Below are 24,652 nucleotides of genomic sequence, written 5' to 3'. Positions count from 1 at the left end.
AGTATATGAGAAATGTTTCAAAATATCCCGTCTCGTCTGCGCATCACGTGACGTGAGCGCCACGCCAGTGAGCTCTGCACACGTAACTCAGTTCATGGCACTGACCTGTGTGCCCATTATTCATCAGGCCGAGCCTCTTGCTGGGGTCCAGGTTGGAACCAGACAGCACAATGGCCTGCAGCTCACGGCTGTACATTGTGGAATTGGTGTCAATGTTGATGGGTGATTGCATTTGACCACCGCAGTCCGGGAAATCTGTCTTCCACTGTGCCTTATCTGTGAGGGGAAGAGAGACATGAGTGAGTGAGCCTGCTGGGAGAGGGAGCCTGCTGGGGAGAAGGAGATGTGCGCAGGAGGGATGGCTTTGTCTCGGGACGCTCGCACCACGAGCAGAACCTGCAGCACTCGTGGGATTGGTGATGTCAGACGTCTGAGTGCACGAGCGGCCTCTGGGGAGCTCAGCTCAGCTACAAACGCCTTCCCTCCTGAAATGCATGTGCCACAGGAATTCTGTTTCCCATTCCGTCGGCCCCTGGTGCAGAGCAGTGCATTTAGTAGCACTCAGTCCAGCTCACTCAAGGCCACCTACCCCTGAATTTTACCCGAGTGTCTGAGGAGAAGGGTGGATGAGGAGGCGGGACCTGCCCTTGTGAGCTCTCCCCAGGAGCTATGCAAACAAATCAGACGTAGATTCTTCATTCTAGTGTATAAGTGAGATAGAGGCAGAGAGAAATGGTTCCTTTACTGTTATGATAATGATATAGCACTGTTCACTGTGGCATAAGTGGACTCCATCTTGTTAGTGTCTTGAAGTGAGCTCTTTTCTGACACTTGTACTATTGAACCTAAAAATATCTCGCTAAATTTTCTGTGTGTGAGTGAGAAATGTATGTGCACCAACCTAAACTGCTCTGACAAGAGAAAGGGAGTAAAGACACCAACTGCCAGCCTGACCCTGAAGGCTGAAGAATAGCTATCGATGACCCTAACGTGCAAATAAACGACCCTAAAGTACAGAAGGATCTGCCCTGGGAACAAACAAAGCACAGAAATAAGAGAATCGTCCTGCTTTCAATTAGCTGGTGATTAACAACTGTACTGAACCCAGAGGCAGCAGGACACAGCAAGGCCCATAGACTGACATGAGAGGCAGCAAGTATAAGAGATGGGTAAAAACATGGAAACTTTGGGTCTCGTTCTGCAATTGTCATCTTGGAGCATCGGAATCGCGTCTGACAGAGGCCTGGCTCCCTCCTCGTGCCCAGCCTAGTTGGTCACTAGGCTGGCTTGAGCAACACATAGAAGGACTGGTCATTATATCACAGCAGCTTGCAGAACTTTATGAAAGTGTGTGTGAATGTGACTGCTTTTTGATATTCGTACATGTACAATAAACGAGGCATATTGCCTTGTCCCCCTGAATAAGATCCTGCCAGTCTTTTCTTTTACAAGTATAACATTTTGGAGGAGAATTGAAAAAGGGGGGAGCATAGCAGCAGCCCACGATTATTGTAAACATTGGTGTACACACCGTCGGCTTTAGTAAGGTTGGCAATATAGAGAAAAATCTGAACATTTGTTTGTTCTTGCATGCGCGTTTGTTTGTTTTCTCGGTTAACCAGACAGATGCTGAAGGACATAGGAGGCTGTTGTTGCTCTTTCAGGAGTTGATATTAAAAATTGCTCTACCAGGAGTTAAAAAGGGTTGCTCTTCTGGGAGCTGAGATATATAAGTTTTAATGTAATTGTTGTTCATGTTTTATTGGGGAAAATGTTCAAGAAAACGCAGCCGAGAAATATCCCCCAGGAAAAGCAGGAAGCGCTGCCCTCTGTACAAGAACTTACACCCTTTAAGCAGGTTTTGCAAAGCTTTGGGCACAGCCCCTGGACACCAGAGCCACTGTCAACTAAGCTGGGATAGGGGCTGGGGTGTGGGTTCAGATGCTCTGGCCCATGGAGCCCCACTTCCAGCTTTGTTGTTACTTTTCTTGGCTTAGGCTTTCCTTCTCCCCCTGCTACTGCTGCTCTCGCGCTCTCTCTCTCTTCCTTCCTCCCTCCCCCCACTTGCTCTTCTGTTTTTCTGAGATTTTGATGGAGGGAACTTTGGATGCACTTTGAATGTGAAAAAAGTTGTGTTGTTTTTGGACAAAGCATAGACCTAAGGCAGCTGTGTTGCAAAGACAGTACTTGGTGGCTCAGGTTTTAGAAGAACAATATGCAACCTTAAGAATGAATAAAATACATTAGAATCAGCTCAGTAAAACACAGCACTCTGAGTAAGGGAATGAAGAGTTTCAGATTACAAAACCATGTTGCCAGTGAAATATTAAAAGCTCTGGCAGCAAAGAGTGACATAACAATGCTAAGATATAGTAAATTGGAGGCAAAAGTGATTTAAAGGAAAAGAGAAGAGTTAAGAGAATTGCAGTTGAAAGTTGTGGAAAGAGTTATAAGAAAAGAATTCTTGGTTTCCTTGCAGCCATTCTGAAGGAAAAATGGGCCCTTTTTCCCAAAGGGATGGTCTGTGAATCCTGACTGAAATAATTTGAATATGTATGATTTAGTTGAAATCCCTAAAGGAATCAAGGGTTTCATTGGAACTCAACTGCCTCCAAATGTATAAAAGGGAATGTAATGTGTGTACAGCTGTGTAAAAATAATTAGATTGGTGCAAGGAAGAAAAAAAAAAAGGGAATTTGTGTGTGCAAATATATTGTGTATATCTGTAAGGTTTTAAGGCCCTAAACTAATATTTCTGGTTTGTAAAACCCTGTTTTGTAAGTTTCAGATGAATTGATTTGGGTTTTTTTTAAAAATAATGCCACTAAAACTCCATTTTAAGCTTTCATTCAAAGTTGCAAAACTGACAAACACCTTTTTGCCAGACACAGTTGAATTAGCTCTGTTTGGCTTTGTTATTCAGCATTTAACCCTTGAGAGGTATCTCAATGCTTTATAGGGTTAATATCTTTTTAAATAAGGACCAAAGAATGTGGCCATGGTTGTGGAGGGGCAGCCAAAAATAAAAGAATGAAAAAAGATTCTGGATTCTTTTTATTTTTGGTAACAAAATAGCAGATCAGAGCTGCAGGAAAATAATAAGAAATTAAAAGGAAAGTGTCTCCTTGGAGCAACATGAGGGGTAAGATGCAAACCACTGAGCCCTAAGGAGACTCTGAGTAATCAGCCTGTCACTTTGGTAAGGGTACATAAAAACTCCAAGCACAAAACAAACAGTTGCATCTTATGTAAAAATGTATATGGTTAATATAATGTTATAGAGAAGTGAAATTATGAAAGAAATGTATATTTTCCCATGACATATGCAGTGTATATTGTAGAAGGGTTAAAAGAAATGTAAACCAAACTTGCTACTTAATTAAAATCCTACCAGGGCTCAGAAAGGAGGCAGGATAGGTTGTTTTTTTCTTTTTCAGATCACTCTGTGCTTTAAGAACAAACAAAAACTGACAACCAGTGGTGTCTGTTGATGAAAATTACATCGAGGACAGAAAAAGAAGAGAACTGCACAGAGATGGTAGCACAAAGGGGCTGCAGTAGATAATGGACACAAAAGAAAGGTAAGAAACCCGTCTGTCCTAACCAGTGTCTCTACAAACTTACCCTACCAGAACTCCAAGGATGTGATTAAATTAAAGCCTGTGCAAAGATTCCACACTGGCCTCAGAGACAAATTGTCTAAATAAAAGGCCTGGTAAAACAAGATACTTACAAACAGCCACTTGTAATACATTTGATGCTAATGTTATTGTTATTATTAAAGGTTGACAGAAGGTCAATGAGTAACCTTGTAACAACAAATAATGCCTACAGGTTGGGTTTTTTTTGGTGGGGGGGGAGGCAGGAGCGGGGGGAATAGTTATTGAAAATACACCTCATGTTAAAAAGACATGGTAATAACACTTCTCAGCTATTAACTGTAGATCATCTTAAAACTTGGCACAGCAGAGAAAACATTGAAAACCTGGACTGCTGTATAAAAAGGGAAACTTGGGTACACCACCTCATGAATTTAAAAAAAAAAAAAAAAAAAAGACGCTTCACCCTAAAACCTTAAACGATAGAAGCCATTACAAACCTGGCCTGCTACAGAACAAAAACACAGGAACATAGCAGGGTAATTCCTCTGTTTTGCCTGCAGTCAGAAAGGACATTTGTAAAAGAAAGGGGGGGTATTTTAAGCAGTAATCTGCCACCCTCCAAAGACGGCAGAAAAATGTTCTTTTATCGTTCAGAACTGCAGGAAACTGGCGCCAGCAAAACGGCTACGGAACAAAACTATGGATCTACTGGTGCAACAAAGATTGAGTTTTGTGTTTTTATGTGTTGTGTTGTTTGTGTTATTATTAACAATGTTGTGTATAGTATTGTGTGTAAAAAAAAGGCGAGATACCGCATGAGGCAGAAAAGAATCAATGAGCACTGTAACTGTATTTACAAAAATATCTCTATCAGGTAGGAAAGAGGAGAAATAAAGGGAAATCAAGTTCAATGAATTTGGAAGGAAAAAGGGGAATGAAAATAGATGTCTTGGCAGAAGTAAAAGTGCCGGCTAACTTTGCTAACAGAGTCCTATGAAAAATGTCTCCTGTGACACACCCTGTAAGCCTCTGGAAATGTTAGTAAGCCCTAAGCAAACCACCAGCCAGGGCTTGTGATGAATTTGCTAAGCCCCATGTGGGTGGTGTGCTCAAAGCACAGTTAAAAGTTCAAGAGTCCCCTCCCAGGGAAAAAGGGAAAGGAGAAAAGGGACTGAGGCCTGGCTGGGTCTGAGAGTAAAAGTTAATTAAATTAGCTTAAATGTTTTAGTGATAGCTCCCAGGTAGTGAGGGGGAAGGTTGTTCTGCTTTGTGTTTCAGATTAACAAATGCTGGAAGAGCTTGAAGCACCTAGACAAATGCCACTATGCTATTAACCCTTTTGACACTAGTAACTCTGTTTGTGTATGTAGCTGATCGCTGTGTGTGTCTCAGAAACCGGTGTTCTATGCTTCTTGTTAACTACATACATCAAGTAGATTATAATCCTCATGAAAATAGATGTTTTTGTAGCATTGTAGCGATTAGGAGATGTACTTTTGAATTTCAAGTACCTGAACTTAGATCCAATCAGTTAAAAGTAATGTACACTTTTTATTCTGCTGTAAAACCTGCACCACTTGAAATGAATTAGACTGTTTTACCAATGTTGCTTGTACGTCCTAATTTGCAGAACCAGCTGCACTGCCAAGGGAAGGGCGCAGGGTCATGGTTATTGTGCCTCATAATGGCAAAGTGGGTATTTGCAAGAATTGGCCAGCATCTAAAACATGAGTGGTGGGAGCTATTGTTGCAATGGCTCCCCACTGACATGGGAATCTTGAGTTTGGCCTTGTGCCCCACTGTAGTGATTTTGGGGTTGTAAATAATAGTGGTTCTCATTACCAGCTACTGGTATGCTGGAGCTGGTGCCAAATTTAAATTTGGCAACGTTCTCCAACAGAGGAGCCAGTGGCTACTGCCACCCTCGCTCCTGTCCTGGAAGGGAATATGGGATGCCAACACGACGATCATTTGCCCTGTCTCAGGTGAGAGCCTTGAGCTTTCGTTGGATCACAGCTCTGGGGCATCCAGAATAAATGTGACGGCAGTTCTGTACAGCCCCCGTCTATAAAAAGTGACATTTCAAGGAGAGGAACTGTATCGGGAAGTCTTAATGATCATATCTGTTGCTAACAGCAGCCAAAATCAGTCGGCCTTTCTGCAGCCTGCGCAGCTCTGGCATTACTAAGCCAGGAGGGGCGGGGAGCCTCTTGCTCAACCTTGGCCTGACTCTGCACCCCTCCCCGATGCTCTGTGTTTAAAAAAAAATACGACCAATAAGCTTATTTCTGCATGCCCTCATGGGATGGTCCCCGCAGCCAGAGGAATATTATCCACAATGTTCCACCCGTAGTTGGCTGTTTTACTAGTAAGCACTTTATGTCTTGTAATAACATGCTGTATGTGCTGTATGATGAGAAAAATGTATCTTAAACTGAAACCACCAGCTCAGCATGCCTCTCAGTAGCTCGCTGAGACAATTATGGAAGGTGTGACCCATTCAGTACATTCAACTTGAAGGGACAAAAGGGGCTAATGCCAGAGACATGGGGCAAAACCGCTTACGCAAGGGAATGACATGCAGTGGGGCACGGCCATGACCAGAAACATGCTGCTGGCTCTGTGGCAACAGGACTTCAGCACACAGTGAGCCACAGCAGTCACTCAGAGGCGGCACCAGCGAGCGCAAGCCCTATGGACCCCAAGTCCATGAACACAGAGCAACACAGGGACCTGGGTCCATGGACAAACATGTTCAAGCACACATGAAACCCTTGTGTGCGTGCATGAGCCATGACACTGTGTATCTACGGGAGCTGTGCCCAGAGACACCCGTGTCTGTGCGTCCCCACTTCCGTGGGCACCATCGCGGGCACGGTACCTGCTCTTTGGCCCGTTTGGCTGAGCCTGTGTTTGATGTGACCAACTCTGACTTTTGGTTGGAATACGGCTGGATTTTTGAATGTGTTGAACAGTTTCTGGGTTTTGCCTGGGCTGAGGTAAAGGGGCTTTTTGCCTTATCGGTCACACAAATGGAGGACGTAGGGCCCTGCAGCGGGACTGGATCCCCCGGGTCCCACAGGAGCTGCCGCCATAATTGCGGGAGCAGGTGGGAGCGAGATTAACAAAAGTTCCAGGCGGGGCTCAAGACAGAAGCAGAGTTACTGGACTGGCCCAGGTTGCTCTTACAGACACCAGTACAAAAGGGGTAACAGGTTAGAGTCAGCACCCAAAGAGGACACAGGCAGGCCGATCTCCTGGGAGACGAGTTCCAGGTGAGCGCTGGGGAGGAGTACGAAGGGCAGCAGCCAAAGGGCAGCGTTGATGGTGAGTATTTCTGGGCAGAGTGGTTGAGACTGCGCGCCCAGTGAACCAGCTTAGGACAAGCAGCTGGGAAGAAGTTTTACGGTGAACTCCAATGGCCTGGTTCAGGGTGAACACCCAGGGAGCAGCAATACAGGGAAAACAGCCAGGGGCTGAGTTAGAGTGAGCACACAGGCTGGAGGGCTGTTTTGGGATAAATCCCAGGGCTGGAGCAGTTGTCAGAGCAAATACTCACCGTTGGTTTAGGGCCAGGACCAGGGAGGAGCAGTTTCGGGTGAACAAGCAATGAACAGGAATGGTGCGCACCCAGAGAGGAACCATTCAGGGCAATGGTCCACGAACTCTTTCAGTCGCGCCCCTGCCTTACTGGGTCTGCCCCTGCCTGGGAGCCACAGTCAGGAGCCAGGCCAGGAGCTGGGCCAGCACCACAGATGGGGCCACGGTCAGGGCTGGAAGAAGGGCTGGGAGCCAGGGCCGCGGCTGGGGCTGGGAGCCTGAGGCCACAGTGGAAGTGTGGCTGGAACTGCAGCCCCGGGGCTGGAGCCAGGACTGGGCTGCAGCCAGGAGCAGGGCCGGGCCAGGAGCCAGAGTTGCAGTCAGGGTTGCAGTCAGCACCAGGGGCCACAGTGGGCGCGAAGCTGGGGCGGCGGCTGGGAACAGCGCTGTGACTGGAGCTGGGGTTGTGTTTGGTGCTGCAGCCGTGGGGCTGGGGCCAGAGCCAGGGCCGGGGCCACGGTTGAAGCTGCAGCCCTGGGCAGAGCTGGCGCCACGTCCAGAGCCACAGCCCTGGGGCCTGGGTTCAGGCCGCGGTCAGGAGCGGAGCCGGGAGCCAGAGCTGGGGCTGCAGCTGGGGGCAAAGCCAGAGCAGAGAGAAGGAGAGATTGAGGCTGGGTGGCGCTTCCTTTCCCTCCCCCGGGAGCTTGCAAGCCCCACCACACTCACCCTCATGTTCCTCTTTGCCCCCCTAGCGGGGTCACCCCACAGTTTGGGGACCTCTGCTCTAGACCATTCGCCCAACCCACTCTTCTCCAGATATGTGTCCTACAGCACTCTGTGCAGATATCCACCGGTAATAGCGCCCCGCTGCTTTCACCAGCCGTTCCCAGCTGATCACCCCGCACTGCCCACACTCCCAGCAGTGTCAGGGTGAGGGGCCATTCGCCCCGCACTGACACTTAGCAGCTCTTTTTGATCCGCATTCCTTAGGGATCAGGACCCTGCAACAGACACAGCCCCAGGGAGAGGCCAATGTGCCAGGTCAGCCTGGCTGACAGAGCGGCAGGGTGGGGGGTGTTCTGTCTGCCTGGGCAGAGAGCAGGGCCGAGCTAAGGACAGAGCAGCCGGGGGCTGGGAGATGAGAGACGAAGCCCAGGCCCGGGAGCTGAGCTGAGCTGGGCCACAGCAGCAGAACGAGAGGGGCCCGAGGGGCGTCCCAGAGAGCAGAGCAGAGCTGAGCCGCACTGATGCAGCATGGGGCTGGAGCCATTCGGTGGGGTGCAGTGAGCAGCTGGGCAGAGCGAGGGGGACCCTGGGCAGGGCCTGGCTGCAGGGAGATGCCACTGCTCAAGAGGCCTTGGAGGAGATCATGACGCAGACGCTGGGGATGCAGACGCTGGGGAGAAGGGCCCTGTCTCCTAGAGCCTGGGGGCGTGTGGCCACCGCCAGAGCACGTGTCCGACCCACGGCATCCCTGCAGCACAGCCAGGCAGGGGCCTGCAACGTGTGAAACACAGACGGTGACCGTCCCTCACACCCCAGAGATGCCGTGTGTGGGGCCCACGGGCCAGGGGGCAGCGCTGACTGCTGTCCTTTAACCTTTCTCCTCTTTTCTTCTGTGTTTATTTGATGTTTGATGGCTGTTTGTTTAGTAAATTGCATTGCTTTGAACTGCATGCATCCATCAGTGGGGCAGGGAAACGTCCAGTGCGGAGACAGGCTCCCGGAGTGGGGACACCATAGCCCCTGCACTAAGGGACCACGACAAGATTGGGGGTTGAGCCCCAGGAATCCTGGGCCCAGCCTTGTCAGGGGTACAGGGACCCCAGCACACAGGAGAGCGGGAGGGGAGCCCTCGAGGTCAGGCCAGCCTCTGGGTAACGGGAGTGAGAGCGAGGACTGAGATCCTTCTGCTAGCCAACTCCACCGGGGAGCTGCCCTCGGACTCGTGCAAACCCCAGGAGCCTTGGGTGCCGCCATTTGCAAATAGATCAGTGTAACCCTGCTGGTGTGAAGCATGAGTAAAGCCACCCTGAGCTCACTCCCCTGGCTTTGGCCAAGACAGCTCTGCGCTGTACTGAACACACCGATAGAGCTAACGGGGCAACTGAATGTGCGAAGACCCAGGGATGCATTGAGCCTTCTTTGGACTGGTGCAGAATCTGACATAGGAGATCCTGGACCCCGAGCCCCAGCTCCTGGCTTGTCTCAGAAGGGGCAGATCTGACCATTGGCAGGTCTGAGTGAAACCTTTCCAGGGGACCCAGTTAGCATTTTGGAGTCTAATTCATCAGTACCTTGCACCTTGTCTTATCACTGACCCCAGTGCAAAGTGAGCGTAAGGCATCCCCTCTCTCACTTACAGGGGCAAACGAGACACAAGGTGCAGGATAATGGCCACCTGGGCCTTGGTGTGAATTTGGGGAGGACAGCCGATAGCATGGGGTGGGGAGAGAGGAGCAGGCAATCCCGGCATGGAGCGAAAGAAGGAAGCAAAAGAGCCCAGCATGGTGGAGTCTGCGAGCAAGGAAGCTCAAGGAGCAAAGCAAAGGTGCTGTAGGCACAACCGAAAGTCCCAGCCCCAGGTAAAGGCCTCAGGGGTGTGGGATGCCAGTGATGTAGGGAATTCTCTATCCAGCTGGAGGAATCCAGTGGGCTGCCCCTGCATCCAATTCACCAGGCAGGCAGGGTCAGGAGCCTGGCTTGTGCCCTGGGCCACTGGAAGCCGAAGAGCTGGGAGCTGCACACAGACAGCCTTGCTGCATAATGGACTGCACGTGGCAGGGGCACAGGAGTGAGTGTGAATACGGTGGAAATCACCCCAGAGGAGAGGCAGTGCTTCCACGCTGGGGGTGGACGTTCCAGCAGCGGGAGCAAACCCAGGTGTGAGGGAACATGGAGCCAGCATTGACCCCAGGGACGGGTGAGGTGCACCTCAGTGAGTGAATGAACCTTTTCACCTGTGGGAGCACAGACCAGATGGACAGCGAGGGCCCAAGAACAGCTTACGACAGGGTCACCCCCTCTTCTCTGAACATGAGCAGCTCCCACCTCTCTCTGGGCCGGGCAGGCCCCAGAAATACTTGAGTGTCCCTCTGGGCTTGGTGCAGAGCCAGCCCCTGCTGCTAACCATGGGCAGGGCAGGGCAGGGCAGGGCACGGCACGGCGGAGCATGGGAGTGAGCGTGGAAGCCCTGTAATAATTAACCCTGGCTGGCACGGCCCCAGGGCCTGCTGTGTGATATGAAAGGGTAAGAGTAACCACACGTATTTACCTGCATAGCTCCAGTGACTGTGGCCAGGACCTTGAAAAGAAAAGAGAGAGAGAGACTGAGAATAAATGAAATCCGAGCGCTGGCAGCAAACAAACCAGTTCCAGGCAGCCTCCAATCCCCGCCCAGCCGGACTGCCCCACACTTGCTCCCAGTCCTTTGATGTAGGGCTCCCTCCCAGTTTCTCACCCTTCCCCCTTCTCCGGCTCAGGTGAGTTGGGAGCCTCCTTGTGGCACCGGTGCAGCTGAGGAGTCACAGACACACACACGCCGAGAAAGGCCCCGTCAGAGGGTCTCTCTCCTGCTCACAGCCCGATGTGAAGCACCTGGAACATTCTTGAAATTCTGGCCATTTTAAAATGATCTGAGTCTGACGAAATTGCAGTTTCCCAGTCACCGAGAAATTGCACAAATGCTCGTCCGTGTGCCCAGCTAGGTCCAATGCAGCTCCTTCTCCAACCACAACGATCCCAGGATGGCGCTCTCAAAGAGTAAGGACGGACAACGTTTAGCTTAGCAGTAAGGCTTCACTTTTCACTACATTCCTAATGAGAAATGGCTGCAGAAACTCCAGCTAATGTGCTCGCTGGGTGTATAAACAGGGCAGTAATGAGTAGTGTAGGCAGGTGATTTTACCTCCATATACGTCACTGGCAAGACTGAGCCTGGAATACGGCGATGAGCTCTGGTGGCCTCGTTTTAAAAAGATGTTGATAAAGCATAGAGGGTGTGGAGAAGCGCCTCAAAAAATTATGTGAGGGCTGGAAAAAATTCTGTAGCCTGAAAGCCTTAAGGAGCTTCATCTGTTTAACTTATCAAAAAGAAGACAGAGGTGATCTTCAAGTATCTTCCAGGGGAGAAAATACCAGGTACTAAAGGGCTCTTGAATCTAGCAGCCAGGCAGAACAAGAAGCAATGGCTAGAAACTAAAGCCACACACAATCAGATTAGAAATAAGGTAAAAATTTTACCAGTGCTTAAGCACTGGAACAAACTACTACCCCAGAGTGGATTCTCCATCTCTTGTCTACATGCCCTTTCTGGATGATGCTTTAGTTTAGCTGAACACAAGTTATCAGGCCCAGTCCAGGGACAGTGGGGTGAAATTCGCCAGCCTGGCCTAAACAGGAGGTCAGACTGGGTGAACCAATGGTTCCTACTGGCCTTAAAATCTAAGAGTCCGCTTGTTGCACAAGGGAGACGGCCTGGAGCACCACACGCTGCCCCAGAGACAGGCTCAGCGCTTAGTTAGGTATCCAGCGCACCTCACAGAGCTTGAGAGCGCGTGTGACAAACACGGAGGGGACACAGAAAGGAGGGGAGGGCTAAGATTGCCTGCTACAAGATACCCAGTCTCAGCTTTCCCCACTGGCTCTTCTGCTCAGCCCTGACTGCTGGCAGTTTCCCTGCGGCGCAGGGGCAGAGATGTATCTTCAGGAGGCAGGGATAGGTGGTTTATGGAGCAGCTCCAGGTGCATGCGTGTGTGGCGGGGGAGGTAGGAACGAGGAGGCAAGGTGCTGCTGACCTCAGCTGACATGCACTTGCTTTGTGTCCCTAGGTTGGAGCCTTGCGGTCCCTTCTCACCCTATGATTGAATGTATGAGTCTGAAGGATGGGCGGGAGGGGGAGGGGGAGTCGTCTTCCCTTCGCGAATTCACTCCCCATCGTGGGCTGGCAGATCAGGATCAGGGCATGGTGCAAGGCCTTGTTTCCCCATCTGTCACTGAGGGGCAGGGTTGCCGGGTGGGGAGCTGTTCTGTTCACACTGACGCAGATCATGTTGGCTCTAAGATACATTCCTCTCCAGGTTGATGACGTTTAGAAATGGGGGAGGTGACCCCAGAACAGGAGAGGCAGAAATGTGGGCACTGGGACAGAGAAGCCAAGGACACAGAAACAGTGGAGCTGAGGGCAGTGAACGAGGCCTGCGCAGCCACCAAGCCCTGGGGCGGAGAAGAGCCCCCATCCCACAAGGTACAGCTCGTTTAGCTGGGGTCCCCATGGCCAGGGAGCCTCTGAGCAGGGCAGGGAGCTTGGCAGTGGTGTTCTGGCACACCTGGCCCCATTCCGGAGGTGAGCTGATGAGCGGACAGCCGACGCTCCCTGGCCCCACCTCTGGCAGTGGCTATGGAAAGACGTCTGATATTAACTGAATGAGTTTATGGATGAGAGAGAAGAATTTTTCCAGGCCCAGCCCTGGAAGGTGAGGCTCTGCATGGCCCTGAGACCCAATAGCAGTGACGGAGGGGGCGAGCCTCTCCTCATTCTAGAGAGGACCAGGGGCTGGCTGAGGGGAGGTCTACGCGATGAGCTAGGGGCGAGTCTGCTGTTCACATACACATAGACTAGTGCTGATCAAGCTAGGGGGAGTAGAAAGAGCAGCCCCGTGACAGTGGCCTGGGTCATGGCAGCAGAGGCCTGGCTTAGCCATGTTGAGTACAAACATGTCTGAAACTGGGGTTATGTACTTGGCATGGCCAAGCCGTGCCTCCGGTGCTGCTACCCATGCCACCCTGGCTACACTGCCATTTGTACGTGCACTAATGCTAGGAAAGCGTGCACCGTACGTGCGCAGAAACAAGGCACTCACACCCTTAGCTTATAGTGTAGATGTCGCCTCTGTGGCATTGCTGCCCCCTCCCTTCCCTCTCCAGTGAGGGCCCAGGGCTGGCTGGTTGCTGGCAGCACTCAAAGACCAGGAACGTGCAGGTATCTGACTGGACTGGTGCTGAGCTGCTGCCAAAGGTGCCGTGCCAGAGAGGGACTCAGGCTGGGCTGACAGGAGGATGGGCATCTCTAGCTGAGGAGGACACGAAGCACAGCTTCCAAGCCCAGTAGGAACCGGTGTGCTCATCCAGGCTGACCTCCTGTACAGCACAGGCCAGATAACTGCTCCAAATAACTCCTAGAGCAGAGCTTTTAGACGAGCTCTGCAGAGCCTCTCACAAACCATCCCCCCACGGGCAGCAAGCAAAGGCCACAATCGAACCACAGTGGCGAAGCACCCACTCCATATCAGATGGGATGGGAGCGCAGCAGAGGCCAATGTCACCCAGGTCCTCATCATAGACTCATAGAAGATTAGGGTGGGAAGGGACCTCAGGAGGTATCTAGTCCAACCTCCTGCTCAAAGCAGGGCCAGCCCCAACTAAACCATCCCAGCCAGGGCGTTGTCAAGCTGCACCTTAAAAACCTCTAAGGATGGAGATTCCACCACCTCCCTAGGGAACCCATTCCAGTGCTTCACCACCCATCTAGACCAAGTTTTTCCTAATATCCAACCTAGACCTCCCCCATTGCAACTTGAGACCATTGCTCCTTGTTCCGTCATCTGCCACCACTGAGAACAGCCTAGCCCCATCCTCCCTGGAACCCCCTTTCAGGTAGTTAAAGGCTGCTATCAAATCCCCCTCACTCTTCTCTTCGCAGACTGAACAAGCCTAGTTCCCTCAGCCTCTCCTCATAAGTCCTCTGCTCCAGCCCCCAGTCATTTAGCCAATCTTTAATCCATATAATGTGTGCCATGGTTAGCCCAGTGCAGCACCAAGCCTAATGCTGCTGGACTTTGGGTACCTCTGAGGCCTGGGACTCCCAGGGAATTTCCCAGCATCAGAGGGGTATCAGTCTCCCCCCACACTGAACAAGACCCTCACTTTTCTCTGCAGCTCTGCCACAGTCCCTGCTTGACTAAGCTCCTCATTCTTCCAGGCCCCTCTCCTCTGCTCTGCTCCAAGAAGGTGTCCAGTTCCCACAACATCTTTCATATCTGCTATCAGCCCCTTGCCTGGGCAATAACCAGCTCCCCGTGGGCTGTGGCCCTGCCCTGCACGGTAGCTCTCATGGGGTCATATTGGGTGGGATCCACTGGGGGGGGCAATGAGTGTTAGGCAAGCAGTGCCTGCACATCTCAGCTCTTTAATTACCTGGGGCTGCTTGCGCAGAAACCGAATAAGCCACAGATACAAGGATCCAACACTGGCCCCAGCAGAACTGCTGCAGCATGGGCTGCCGACCCATCCCCGCTCAGGGGGCCTGGCCTGCATCCAGCCTGCAGTTTCCCTGAATGCAGGATTCCCCTCCACTTCCTGCTCTCCGTGCTTGTGCAGAGCGCTGTGTAGCTCTTAATCAGCTGTCAGGCCTCAACTCAGAGGAGGGCTGCATTACATAGTAGGAAAAACGGCCCCTCTGTATCCCTCAGAGCAAGGGCCTGAGCCAAACTCTGAAATCCTGCTCGGGCGCAGAAGGCTGGAGGAGAGCAATTCATTATGGCTCATTCTGCCACTCTTATTCAGCAGGAATCCTACTCTGCAAGAACTCCACACCAGGGAGGAAGAGTGTGGCCCTGGGTGCCCAAGGTCTGATGACTGGGGCTGGGTGGGTCACCAGGGATCAGTGTCATCAGCTGCATCTGTCATCTTCCTCCGCACGCTCCTTCCTCTCCCCTCACTCTCCCACTGCGCTCTTTCTGTGTTCGCACGGTGGCTATCAACATGGTATCTTGGCCCGCTCCCTGCTGGCCTCACAGCAGCCTGCCCATGCCTTTCGCATGGGAAATGAACCATGGCCCGCAGGCCGCTCCCTCACCCATAGCCACTTCCCAGTGAGCTGCAAAGACACAACCACCACCACCAGCAGCAGCATCACAGGGGCGCCTGCACAGCCCCAGCCCCAGCCCTGAGCACCCCAAATCTCTAAACACAGGGCACAGTCCTGTCCCGATCCACAGGGGCTTGGGTATTTCCAGTGACCTGGGCTCCAGGGCCTAGTACCCAGCCCACCCAACTTAAACGGAATTCACTCCAGGGGATGGCAAAGGGCTGCGCTTAGCCATGACTCAACCATTTTCTCACTCAGAGGTTCTAGTATTCCCCAGCTGATACTTCCTGCTCCTCACACTGACCCTGTAGCCTTCACAACATCCCCTGGCAAGGAGCTCCACAGCTTGTGCGTTGTGTGAAGAAGTGCTTTCCTTTGTTTCTTTTAAACCTGCTGCCTATTCATTCACTGTACAAACCCTTGTTCTTGTGCTAGATGAAGGGGCAAATAACACTTTTCTATTCACTTTCTCTACACCGTTCCTGATTTTACAGATCTCTGTCATATAGAATCACAGACTATTAGAGTCGGAAGGAACCTCAGGAGGTCATCTAGTCCATTCCTCTGCTCAAAGCAGGACTGACCTCAGCTAAACCATCCCAGCCAGGGCTTTGTCAAACCGCAGCTAAAGATGGAGATTGCACCACCTCCCTAGGTAACCCATTCCAGTGCTTCACCACCCTCCTAATATCCAACCTAGACCTCCCCCACTGCAACTTGAGACCACTGCTCCTTGTTCTGTCGTCTGCCACCACTGAGAACAGCCTAGCCCCATCCTCCCTGGATCCCCCTTTCAGGTAGTTAAAGGCTGCTGTCAAATCCCCCCTCATTCTTCTCTTCTGCAGACTAAATAAGCCCAGTTCCCTCAGCCTCTCCTCATAAGTCTTGTGCTCCAGTCCCCTAATAGATTTATTGCCCTCTGCTGGACTCTCTCCAACTTGTCCACATCCTTTGTGAAGTGGGGGGCCCAACAATGGACACAACACTCCAAATGCAGCCTCACCAGTGCCAAATAGAGGGGAATAATCACTTCCCGTGACCTGCTGGCAATGCTCCTACTAATGCAGCCCAATATGCTATTAGCCTTCTTGGCAACCAGGGCACACTGCTGACTCATATCCAGCTTCTTATCCACTGTTACCCCCAGGTCCTTTTCTGCAGAACTGCTGCCTAGCCCGTCGGTCCCCAGTCTGTAGCTGTGCATGGGATTCTTCCGTCCTAAGTGCAAGACTCTGCACTTGTCCTTGTTGAACCTCAGATTTTTTTGGACTAAGATACTCCCCTTAGTCATCTCTTTTCTAAGACGAACAGTCCCAGTCGTTTTAATCTCTCCTCATATGGAAGCTGTTCCATCCTGCTCATCATTTTTGTTGCCCTTTTCTGTACTTTTTCCAATTCCAATATCTCTTTTTTGCGAGGGGGTGCCCAGACCTGCACACACTATTCCAGGTGTGGGTGCACCATGCAGTTATACGGTGGCATTATGATATTTTTGGTCTGATTAGCTCTCCCTTTGCTATTGGTTCCTAGCAGTCTGTTAGTTTTTTGTACTGCTGCTGCACATTGAGCAGATGTTTTCAGAGAACTCTTCCAATGCTGATGCCTTCTCCCACCCCCGGCCTCTCCTTCGCTCAGGACTAGCGCCCTGAGAGGATTGTGCTCCTGTCCCCACCCCACCCCCCAGACCTCTGCCTGGCCCATACACAAGGAGAGGAATCAGATGTCCTTGCTCCTGTTGCTTTGGCAATGAGCACTGGGCCCTGCAGTCACTCTGGGATGTGGCAGAGGCAGCGTCCAGGAAGTTGCATTCCCATTGTTTCAGACCACAAGGGATTGTTCCACTCCCCCCACCGCCACACACACCCACTCAGCTTTGCCTCACAATCTTGTGCCTTACTTCCCAGAAAGGCTGCACCCCACAGGGGAGAGGTGCTGGGGGAACAGAGCCAGGGCTCCACCCACGTAAGTAGGAATGCCAAAGGGGAGGACCTGGGAGGGGACCCCAACTCTTGTATTTACCTATGGGCAGATTGTCCTGCTGCCTCACCCCAGGGGCTAGAGGAGCAGCCATAGGATCTTGGGTGCTCTGCTGGCCTCAGACATGGTGGGGAGCACGGTGCTGCAGCATTACGAACTCCAGGACACAGACAATGCCAGCAGCAGCACAAGGGAAATGCTGGGAGCTGGCTTTATCAACTCCTTCCCAATGGATCTAGCTCGGGCGTGCAGGCTGGGCAGGGAGCCTAAGTATTTCCATAGCCCTAACTCCCGACAGGCCATCGCTCACCAGCCTGGGGTGTTGTTCTCCAGGGCCTCAAGAGGCTTCACCCCACTGTTGTGTTGGGGTGTGCGTGTGGATGGACTCTGCACAACAGGCAGATCCCCATGTGCGTCTAAGAATTATTCTTAGTCAGAGAGATTCAGGCACAACAAACGTCACTGTTCAGGCCCACAGTAAAATGTTTCATAGCTGGCAATGTGCATTTCCCTGAGCTCAGCTGCCCTCTCCCTTCAGACCAGCAGAGTTGATCTCCCTGTGAGTCTCTGGCCAGGCCACCTTGTGCTGTGAGCCTGTGAGTTCTCACGCTTAGGCAGAGCTGGGCCTGCAGCACCTCAAAGGAAAACCTACATACTGCCCAACGTGGGGAGGGTGAGCAGGGCTCTGCTCGCTGCCTCCGCATCGAACCAACGTCCCAGTGTGGTGCAAAGAGGCACTGCTGGAGAGGCTGTAACGGCAAGGACCTGTCCACTTGTGGGCTTTAACAATCCCACCGCACTTTGCACACGGGATGTTAACACTGGGCCCTGGCCCCAGTTATATCCTGCCACCTACATTCCCACAGGTACAGTTTTCTTCTGGTCAGAAATTGCTGAGTAGCATTGCTATTCGCTGTTAAACAGTTGCCATGTACCACACCAGAGGTGGATGCATTTCAGTGGTGGGTGATGTGATCATTACCTATCGCTCAGGGGGCGTGGAGGCTTCAGTGGTTATAACTTCAAAAGCCTTGAATGAAGTTCAGCTGGCCACCCCACTACCCCAGTTTAGATTGTCACAGTCACAGGGTAATGGGCAGGGTGAAGATTTTGCTGTGGGGAGAACCCAGCCAGGGAAGCCAGCAGAGAGAGCTGGCACTCTAGGCAGGCTCCGCTGTCAGTGGGTTCAAAGAATCTGAGCAGTGGAGAGAGCCGGTGACCCTGTCCCAGCCCATCCCCAGAGTCAAGGCAGACTTCAGCCCACCCCAGCGCATTCTCTAGGCTTTTGTCAAACCCCGTGTGAAATGCTCCAGCTGACAGGGCCCTGGCCATGCCCAGGGAGACCGTCCTCTGGCAGACACTTTCACAGGCTGAGATTCAGCTCAAGTTCTCCTGTTTTAATTTCAGCCTCTTCCTCCCAGTCACCGCACACAGCCAAGTGCAACAATACACGTCTCTCTAGCTAAGGTTTCTAGGATGCCTACCATGGCAGTACCTGAGCGAGTGCCAGCTCTATTCCCTCCTTCCTGCTAAGTTAGGGCAGGAGCCGCCCATAAAGGCAAGCAGCTTTGCATGTCCACGCTGCACCGGCAAGGAAGGCAGTGAAACTGGAGCCTGGCTGCTGTTGGGGCAGGGGAGGGGCTGAAAAGACTGTGGGTTGGAACCAGTCCTGCAGAAAAGAAGCAGAGCCAGGGGCTGCCCTGAGGAATTGGTCACGATAGAGGCCTTCACTGGCCTTCCACCAGAGGGGACTGTGGGCCCAGCCCTGCTCTCACTCACAGGCACTGGAGTGAAACGGGAGTGACTCCTCACCTCAGCACACACCTGTGTCAGAGGAGGGAGCCAGGCTCTCTGCCTTTTGTGTTTGCCATCTGTGTCCTCACCTCCAGCCCCCACAGGAAGGGCCTAAGGGGAGTTTTAGGCTTGAAAACAAGAGCTCAATACAGGATTACATTGGCTGAAGTTCAATGGCCTGTGTTGTATACAGACTAGCTGATCAAACAGGCCCTTCTGGTCTTGAAATCTGTGAAAGGGTATCAAAGGAAGGAAGTCTGGCTGGTTTGGTGTTTGTGGGTAACATGTTCCAAGTTCCACCTCCCTTCTAACTCAGCCACAACCGTAGTCAGCTTTCGAAGACAGAACTTCACTAGGCCAGGCTGGCGAAGGCTCCAGCCGGTACAGAACGTGGCAGTCCATCGGCTCAGCAGCATAGGACACGGAGCACATACCCCACTGCCCCACGCTCTGCACTGGCTCCCCAGATCTGTGGCCCGACATTCAAAGGCTAGGCCCTGGCTCCTCGAGAGAGCCCCTCCCTCCACGCCCATCACCCTGTGGGGGAGGCTCCCGAGCATGGTAGACGGTGCTGTTGCAGGCCGTGGGCCCCGGCTATGGAACTCTCAGCCACCTGAGAGCAGAGAGCCTGAGCCGCAGAGGAGAGAGAGAGGCTGTAATTTCTGTTTAGTGACTGGGAGGCACCAGCTATGGTGAAAAGACAAGGCACAGACAAGCTGAGAGAGAGAGACCTGCTCGACTGCCCAAATGGAGCAAGGAGGAGGCAGCCAGGTGCCAGACCCTCCCCCACGGCAGGTTCAGGATTTTGGTGCCTGAGCCCTCTAAGGTTTTTAACACGACAGAGGCTTGTTCACTGGCCCACCACAAAACTCCCCCCCCCCCGCATGCTACAGAGCAGAGCTCCCGCCAGCATTCAATGGGTGCTGGGAACCAGCAGCTGTGAGCACTGCGATGGCACAAGGACCATGTGGCATCTGCATGTAGAATGCTGCCCGCAGGAGACGCCCCTTGGGCGGCCCACCAGCAGTTCTGTGAGCTCAAGCGGGAGGCGTCCCAGCACAGCACTAGGGCCCAGGCTGGCGCTGTCCTGGACTGGAACCTCTATCCATGGCCTCCACCGCCCCCAGGCTTTGCCAAGGCTTAGGGTGCACTGAGCGGCTGGCTGGAGCCAGTGGAGCAGGACAGGGCCCGTCGTGCACAGCCAGCGCAGGCATGGCTGCCATCAACCAGCACGAGGGAAGTGGGCCCTGTCGCTCAGCGGCAGGTAGCCTCCTCCTCGCTGGTGGGCAGGGCTGTAGGGGCTGACACTGAATCCCTGAGACGTCTGCAAAGCGCTTTGAGAGCAGGCCCCGGGGAAAACTGAAGGCTGCAGCTCAGAGGAGCATCTGTCAAACAGCCAGCCCTTGGTGTGTGGTGTGTGCTGAATGCATCCTCCTGTCAGTGACCTGGCTCCTAGCTGCTCTGTAACCAGCCCAGCCCCACAGACCCCTCCCTCTCTGCTCCACACACCCCCTTTCCCAGACTCAGCACTGGAACCTGGGTTACCCTCGCTGCCTGATAGACACAAGACCCCCCCCGGCCTCGGCTCCACCCCGAGATCCCCTCCCCCAGCAACTGAGGAGGATCTTATCCCCTAGTGCCAGACACAATGCCAGGGATCCCCAGATCCCCCCTAAAGGTGCCAGGCCCTCACGCCAGGCCACATTCTTAGACAGTTGCTCCCAGAAGACGAGGAGCTCTCCCCTTCCAGATTCTCACCCTCCACCTCGTGGGCACGGCTTCGATGCTGCCCCCCTTCCGCACCTCTGTCCTGGCACATGCCCATAGGCACTGCTCACCTGATGCTCCTTGGCTCCTCCTTGCACAGGCCCCATGTCTCGTGCTACTTCTCCATGGCTCATTGGCCCCTCCACCACCACGTGGCTCATATTCAGTTTCTCCATGATCCCCTGCCTTCCCCCCTGGGCCTGTCCCCTCCGCACAGGCACAGCCCATAGGTACGGCCAGTCTCTAGGGCTCTCTGGGGTACACTCCGGGCACCACCCACGCGCCTCACTTCCCAGCCTGAGTGCTAACTGCCCGTGTTTAGAAAACTTGCTCTATTGCAAACCTTTGTGAGTGTCTCCAATCCCCAGCTGGCAGCTCTGCAGCAGGAACCGTTCCCTGCGTACCTGTGTCGATGCAGGACTGAGGATGCAGTTGTATGGTCCATGTGCAGGTTCTGGTGCCTGGGACTTGAGCCAGTTCCCTACAGCAGCCTCTGCTTCTCTGGCGGAAGGTGGCAGAGGGCAGGCACGAACCAATGTGCCTTTCCCAAGGCAGCCTGATGAATCTCGCCCTCATTCGCCTTCCCCAGGGAGAGGCTGTTTCTCTCCATCACTCGTAAGAACCTCCATGCCCATTGTATCAGGGCTGGGTCTCTGTGCCAAGCACAGACTGGGTAGCTGCATGATTGACAGGTGAGGGATTGGCAGGGAGGGATCCCAGGGCTGCCCTGCTCTGCAGCTTTCCAGCCCTGCTGCCTGTGGCCCATTCCATCTGCAGGGGTTCCTCCCTCCAGCACTGGACTCTCAGGCCAGTCGGCCGAAGCTCCAGGGAGGCAGGTCAGAGCTGAGTCCCCCAGTCCATACCTCAGACAGACCCTTTCCCGGAGGGCACCCCCCTGGCACGAGCAGGGGAACCACTGGGATTGCTGCACTATGTAGAGCTGTAACACAGAGCCCTGAGCCGAACTCCCTCCCAGAGGCAGGCAGGTCACCTGTGGGCAGCAAAGCCCAGTTCACGGTCTGGCCCCATGGAGCAAGTGCTGAGCTAGGGGAGCCCAGGCAGCTGGTTCCTGCCTTCTCAATTTCAGAATTACTCGTGTTATTTACGCTGCACTAGTGGCCAGAGGCCGCAGCTAGGAGCAGGTCTCTGCACAGACACGCACCCTGCCCCAAAGAACTTACAAGCACCCGCTTGCAGCTCCTCCCCGGTGCAGGCCACTGGAGGGAACACATGCCCTACTCAGGGCCCCAGCCCTGCCCTCGGGCACTTCACGGCTCTTCCCCCCACCATGTCCACAAACCACACTGATTCAGTGCATCTCCTGGCATCGCAGGAGGAAATGACGCCACCTGTGGAGAGTAACCACTCCCCAGGACACTGCCTGTGCAGCTCCCTCGAGTGCCACAACCCTATAAAACTAAACCACAGACCACGGCTTCCCCTGAGTCACCCCAGCCCGAGCGGCCCTGATGGAAGCAGCACTTCCAACCAGCTGCATGCGCTAGGAGGCAAGAGGCAGGCTGCAGAGACCGGTGCTGCAGTCTTGCCCAGCCCAAGAGCTGGGTGAGGCCATGGTGGTGCTCACAGCTCAGCACAAGATGTCTAGAGGCTGACAGGGCAGGGAGGGGGAGAGCGGTAACGTGGGGGGGAAGGAGGGTCGGTGGGGGGCTGAGATGAAGTGGGGATGACATGGGGTGAGGATGACGAACAGGTGAGGAAGAGGGGTGAGACAGTGACAAGGACAACGTAGGGAGTAGCAGGCCCCGACTGCCCAGCACCCTGCACTGCCCTGCCCAGGACACACTAGGCTCTGCCCAGGGTCTCCAACTGCACTCATTGCTGTGTTCTCAGGGCCAGCCTTGCTCTCAGTCCTCTAGACCTGCTGCTCTGTCTTAGCTCCCAGGAACCCCCTGCACATGGACCACACACCTGCATCCTCAGTCCTGCATCAACACCCCCTGGGACCTTCCATCATGAAACATGCCGGCAGCCCTTCGCTGTATTGCAGCACCAGGCCCCTCCAGCACTGACACCACTGCATCCCCACTCCCACAGCCCTGTACTGCACTAAAGGGGTGTGAAGCAGCACACGGCAGTAGCACAGCTCTGCCCGTATCACAGCAGCGTGTCTCAGCAAGGTCACACCAAGAGACCAGAGCCACAGATGAAAAGCACCATAAAACAGCTCAGTATTGGACTAGCTGCAGCTCATTCAGGTCCAGCCCCAGATGCCTCCACTGCCTCCAAGCACCTTAATGCCCACGTGGCTGTGCCACAAATCTTCCCCACCCCGACAGCCTCCCTGCCCATGCAGCTGTGGCAGCTCAGCCCTGCCTGGGCTCCGACCGTACCAGTCACATGCCATCACTTTCCCCTCAGTGTTTGAACTGTAACTGTGCCGTTGACATTAATCCCTTGGCTCTGATGGAAAAAGGAATTAGTGTGTGGAAGGCGGCGTGGGGCCCGTGAGGAGAAATGGGGGCTGCAGGAGATGGCTCAGGACCTGTGTGCGGGGAGCAGCCTCGTGAGCAGGAGAGGTGTGTGCATGGTGGGACGAATGGGACCATGCAGGATGTCAGCCTGCCTGACTCTGCTGGTCCCTTGTGCCCTTAAGATCTGTAAGTCTGTGTCTATAAAGAGGGGCCTACGGAGAGTGAACGGGGGCACAGCAGCTCTACATGGGGAGGGGGCGCGGATTGCTGTGTACACAAACGCTTTTGTAATGGGCAGACTGGGCAGAGGGCCTGGTGGGAAGGTGTTGCTGTGTTACACCCGACCGGGCTAGTCCAGGGGTTGATGACCAAGTTTGTAGGTGCTCTGGGTGCTAGGGGGTTAATACAGCTGCAACCTTCTCTGTGCTGTGGCACTATTTGTGGGTCATGGCCTCTCTTGTCAAAGTGAAGCTGGGAGAAATTCCATCCCCTATGACTGCCCTTTTGTGGGAGTCCCCAGGGGCTCAGCTGCTGCTGTGATGGCTGCCAGGATACAGACCACAGCAAGGAGAGCACCTGGCTGCGGGTGCTGGGTCCAGCAGGTGCTGAGAGAGACGAAGCTGCTGAGATGAGCAGAGCCAAGACTGGGGCTGGGGCAGGAAGTGAAGCACTGTCTGGCAGGGGCATTGCTGCACGCAGCTCTCACCATCCGCGCGAGGAAGATTGTGACTGGCCCATGGACAGATGCAGGGAGCTGCCTTAGAACAAGGGCAGGACGAGAGCGTCTGTGGGTGCAAGGCTGGCACCTGCCTGAGGGCACTGTCCTCTCCTGCTGCCTAGCGGACAACTGCTCCATGGCAGACAGGACATGCTTTCTCCAGCCCTCCTGGGACTTGTGAGAGACCCAGCAGGGAGCCACCAGCCAGCCCCCGGAGAGGGGCAGAACCAGCCCAAGTACCCTGCTTCCCCTCTCCCCCTTGCCAGCAGCCAGAGAGGCTGTGTGTGGCCAAGGAACCAGAGAGGGACTCTGGAGTCTACTCACCTTCCCTTTTGGGGTGAGAAGAACCCTCTGAGCCATGCTCCTCCGCAGTGCAGCCTAGTGCAGTCAGCAGCAGCAGGGAGAGGCCGAGCCTGGTGCAGTTCATTCTCCAGCAAGTGCCCGTTCTGTTCCGTGGGACAGCACTTTGTCGCAGCTGCAGAGCCTGCCTCTGGCAGCTAGAGCAGCAGTGAGCTGCGCTTGGTGCCTGGAGCTGAGCTGAGCGTACGTGAGAGGGAGCGGGAGGGAGGGAGCAGTGAGTCACGCTGCCTTTGCCTTTTATAGAGAGTGAGAGACTCCAGGAAAAGTCTGCCGGGCCGGGCCAGGTGAAGGGTGAAACATGCGACACTTGGAGGTGGCTCGAAGGTCAATGTCATTGCAAGCCGGGGGTCTGCGCATAGGGGTCGTTACCATGGACTAGAGCCAAGGGACGCTCCCGGAGCTTTCCCAGGGTTTGCTTCTTGCACGGACTACCAGCAGTGCCGGCCAAAGCAGCTCCCCCCCAGCCATGGACCGACCCCTACAGACAGCCCCATAACCACAGCTCCTCTGCCATAGCCATGGGGCCTGGGTTAGACCCCTACAGTGAGCCCCATAACCAGAGAGCCTCTGCCATAGCCATGGGGCCTGGGAACG

General features: G+C 53.7%; 1 protein-coding gene across 1 annotated transcript in view; it reads right to left on the bottom strand.

The window, feature by feature from the left end:
• Positions 1 to 24,214, bottom strand: part of LOC137149889 (carbonic anhydrase 9-like) — a 32,920-nt gene extending 8,706 nt beyond the window's left edge. The window contains exons 1-3 of the mRNA XM_067543512.1: positions 24,023 to 24,214; positions 10,417 to 10,446; positions 106 to 276 (exon numbers count right to left, since the gene is read on the bottom strand). Of these exons, the coding sequence (XP_067399613.1) occupies positions 106 to 276; positions 10,417 to 10,446; positions 24,023 to 24,125 (304 nt within the window). The 5' untranslated portion in view covers positions 24,126 to 24,214. The remainder of the gene's footprint in view (positions 1 to 105; positions 277 to 10,416; positions 10,447 to 24,022) is intronic.
• Positions 24,215 to 24,652: the final 438 nt, after the last annotated feature.

Source organism: Emydura macquarii, unplaced genomic scaffold, assembly GCF_026122565.2.
Source record: "Emydura macquarii macquarii isolate MOO-44397 ecotype Brisbane River unplaced genomic scaffold, CSIRO-AGI_Emac_v2 contig_915, whole genome shotgun sequence".
In the NCBI taxonomy this organism is placed as follows: domain Eukaryota; kingdom Metazoa; phylum Chordata; order Testudines; family Chelidae; genus Emydura; species Emydura macquarii.
The sequence above is the reverse complement of the archived record's forward strand: the minus strand, read 5'-3'. Positions and strand labels throughout refer to the sequence as shown.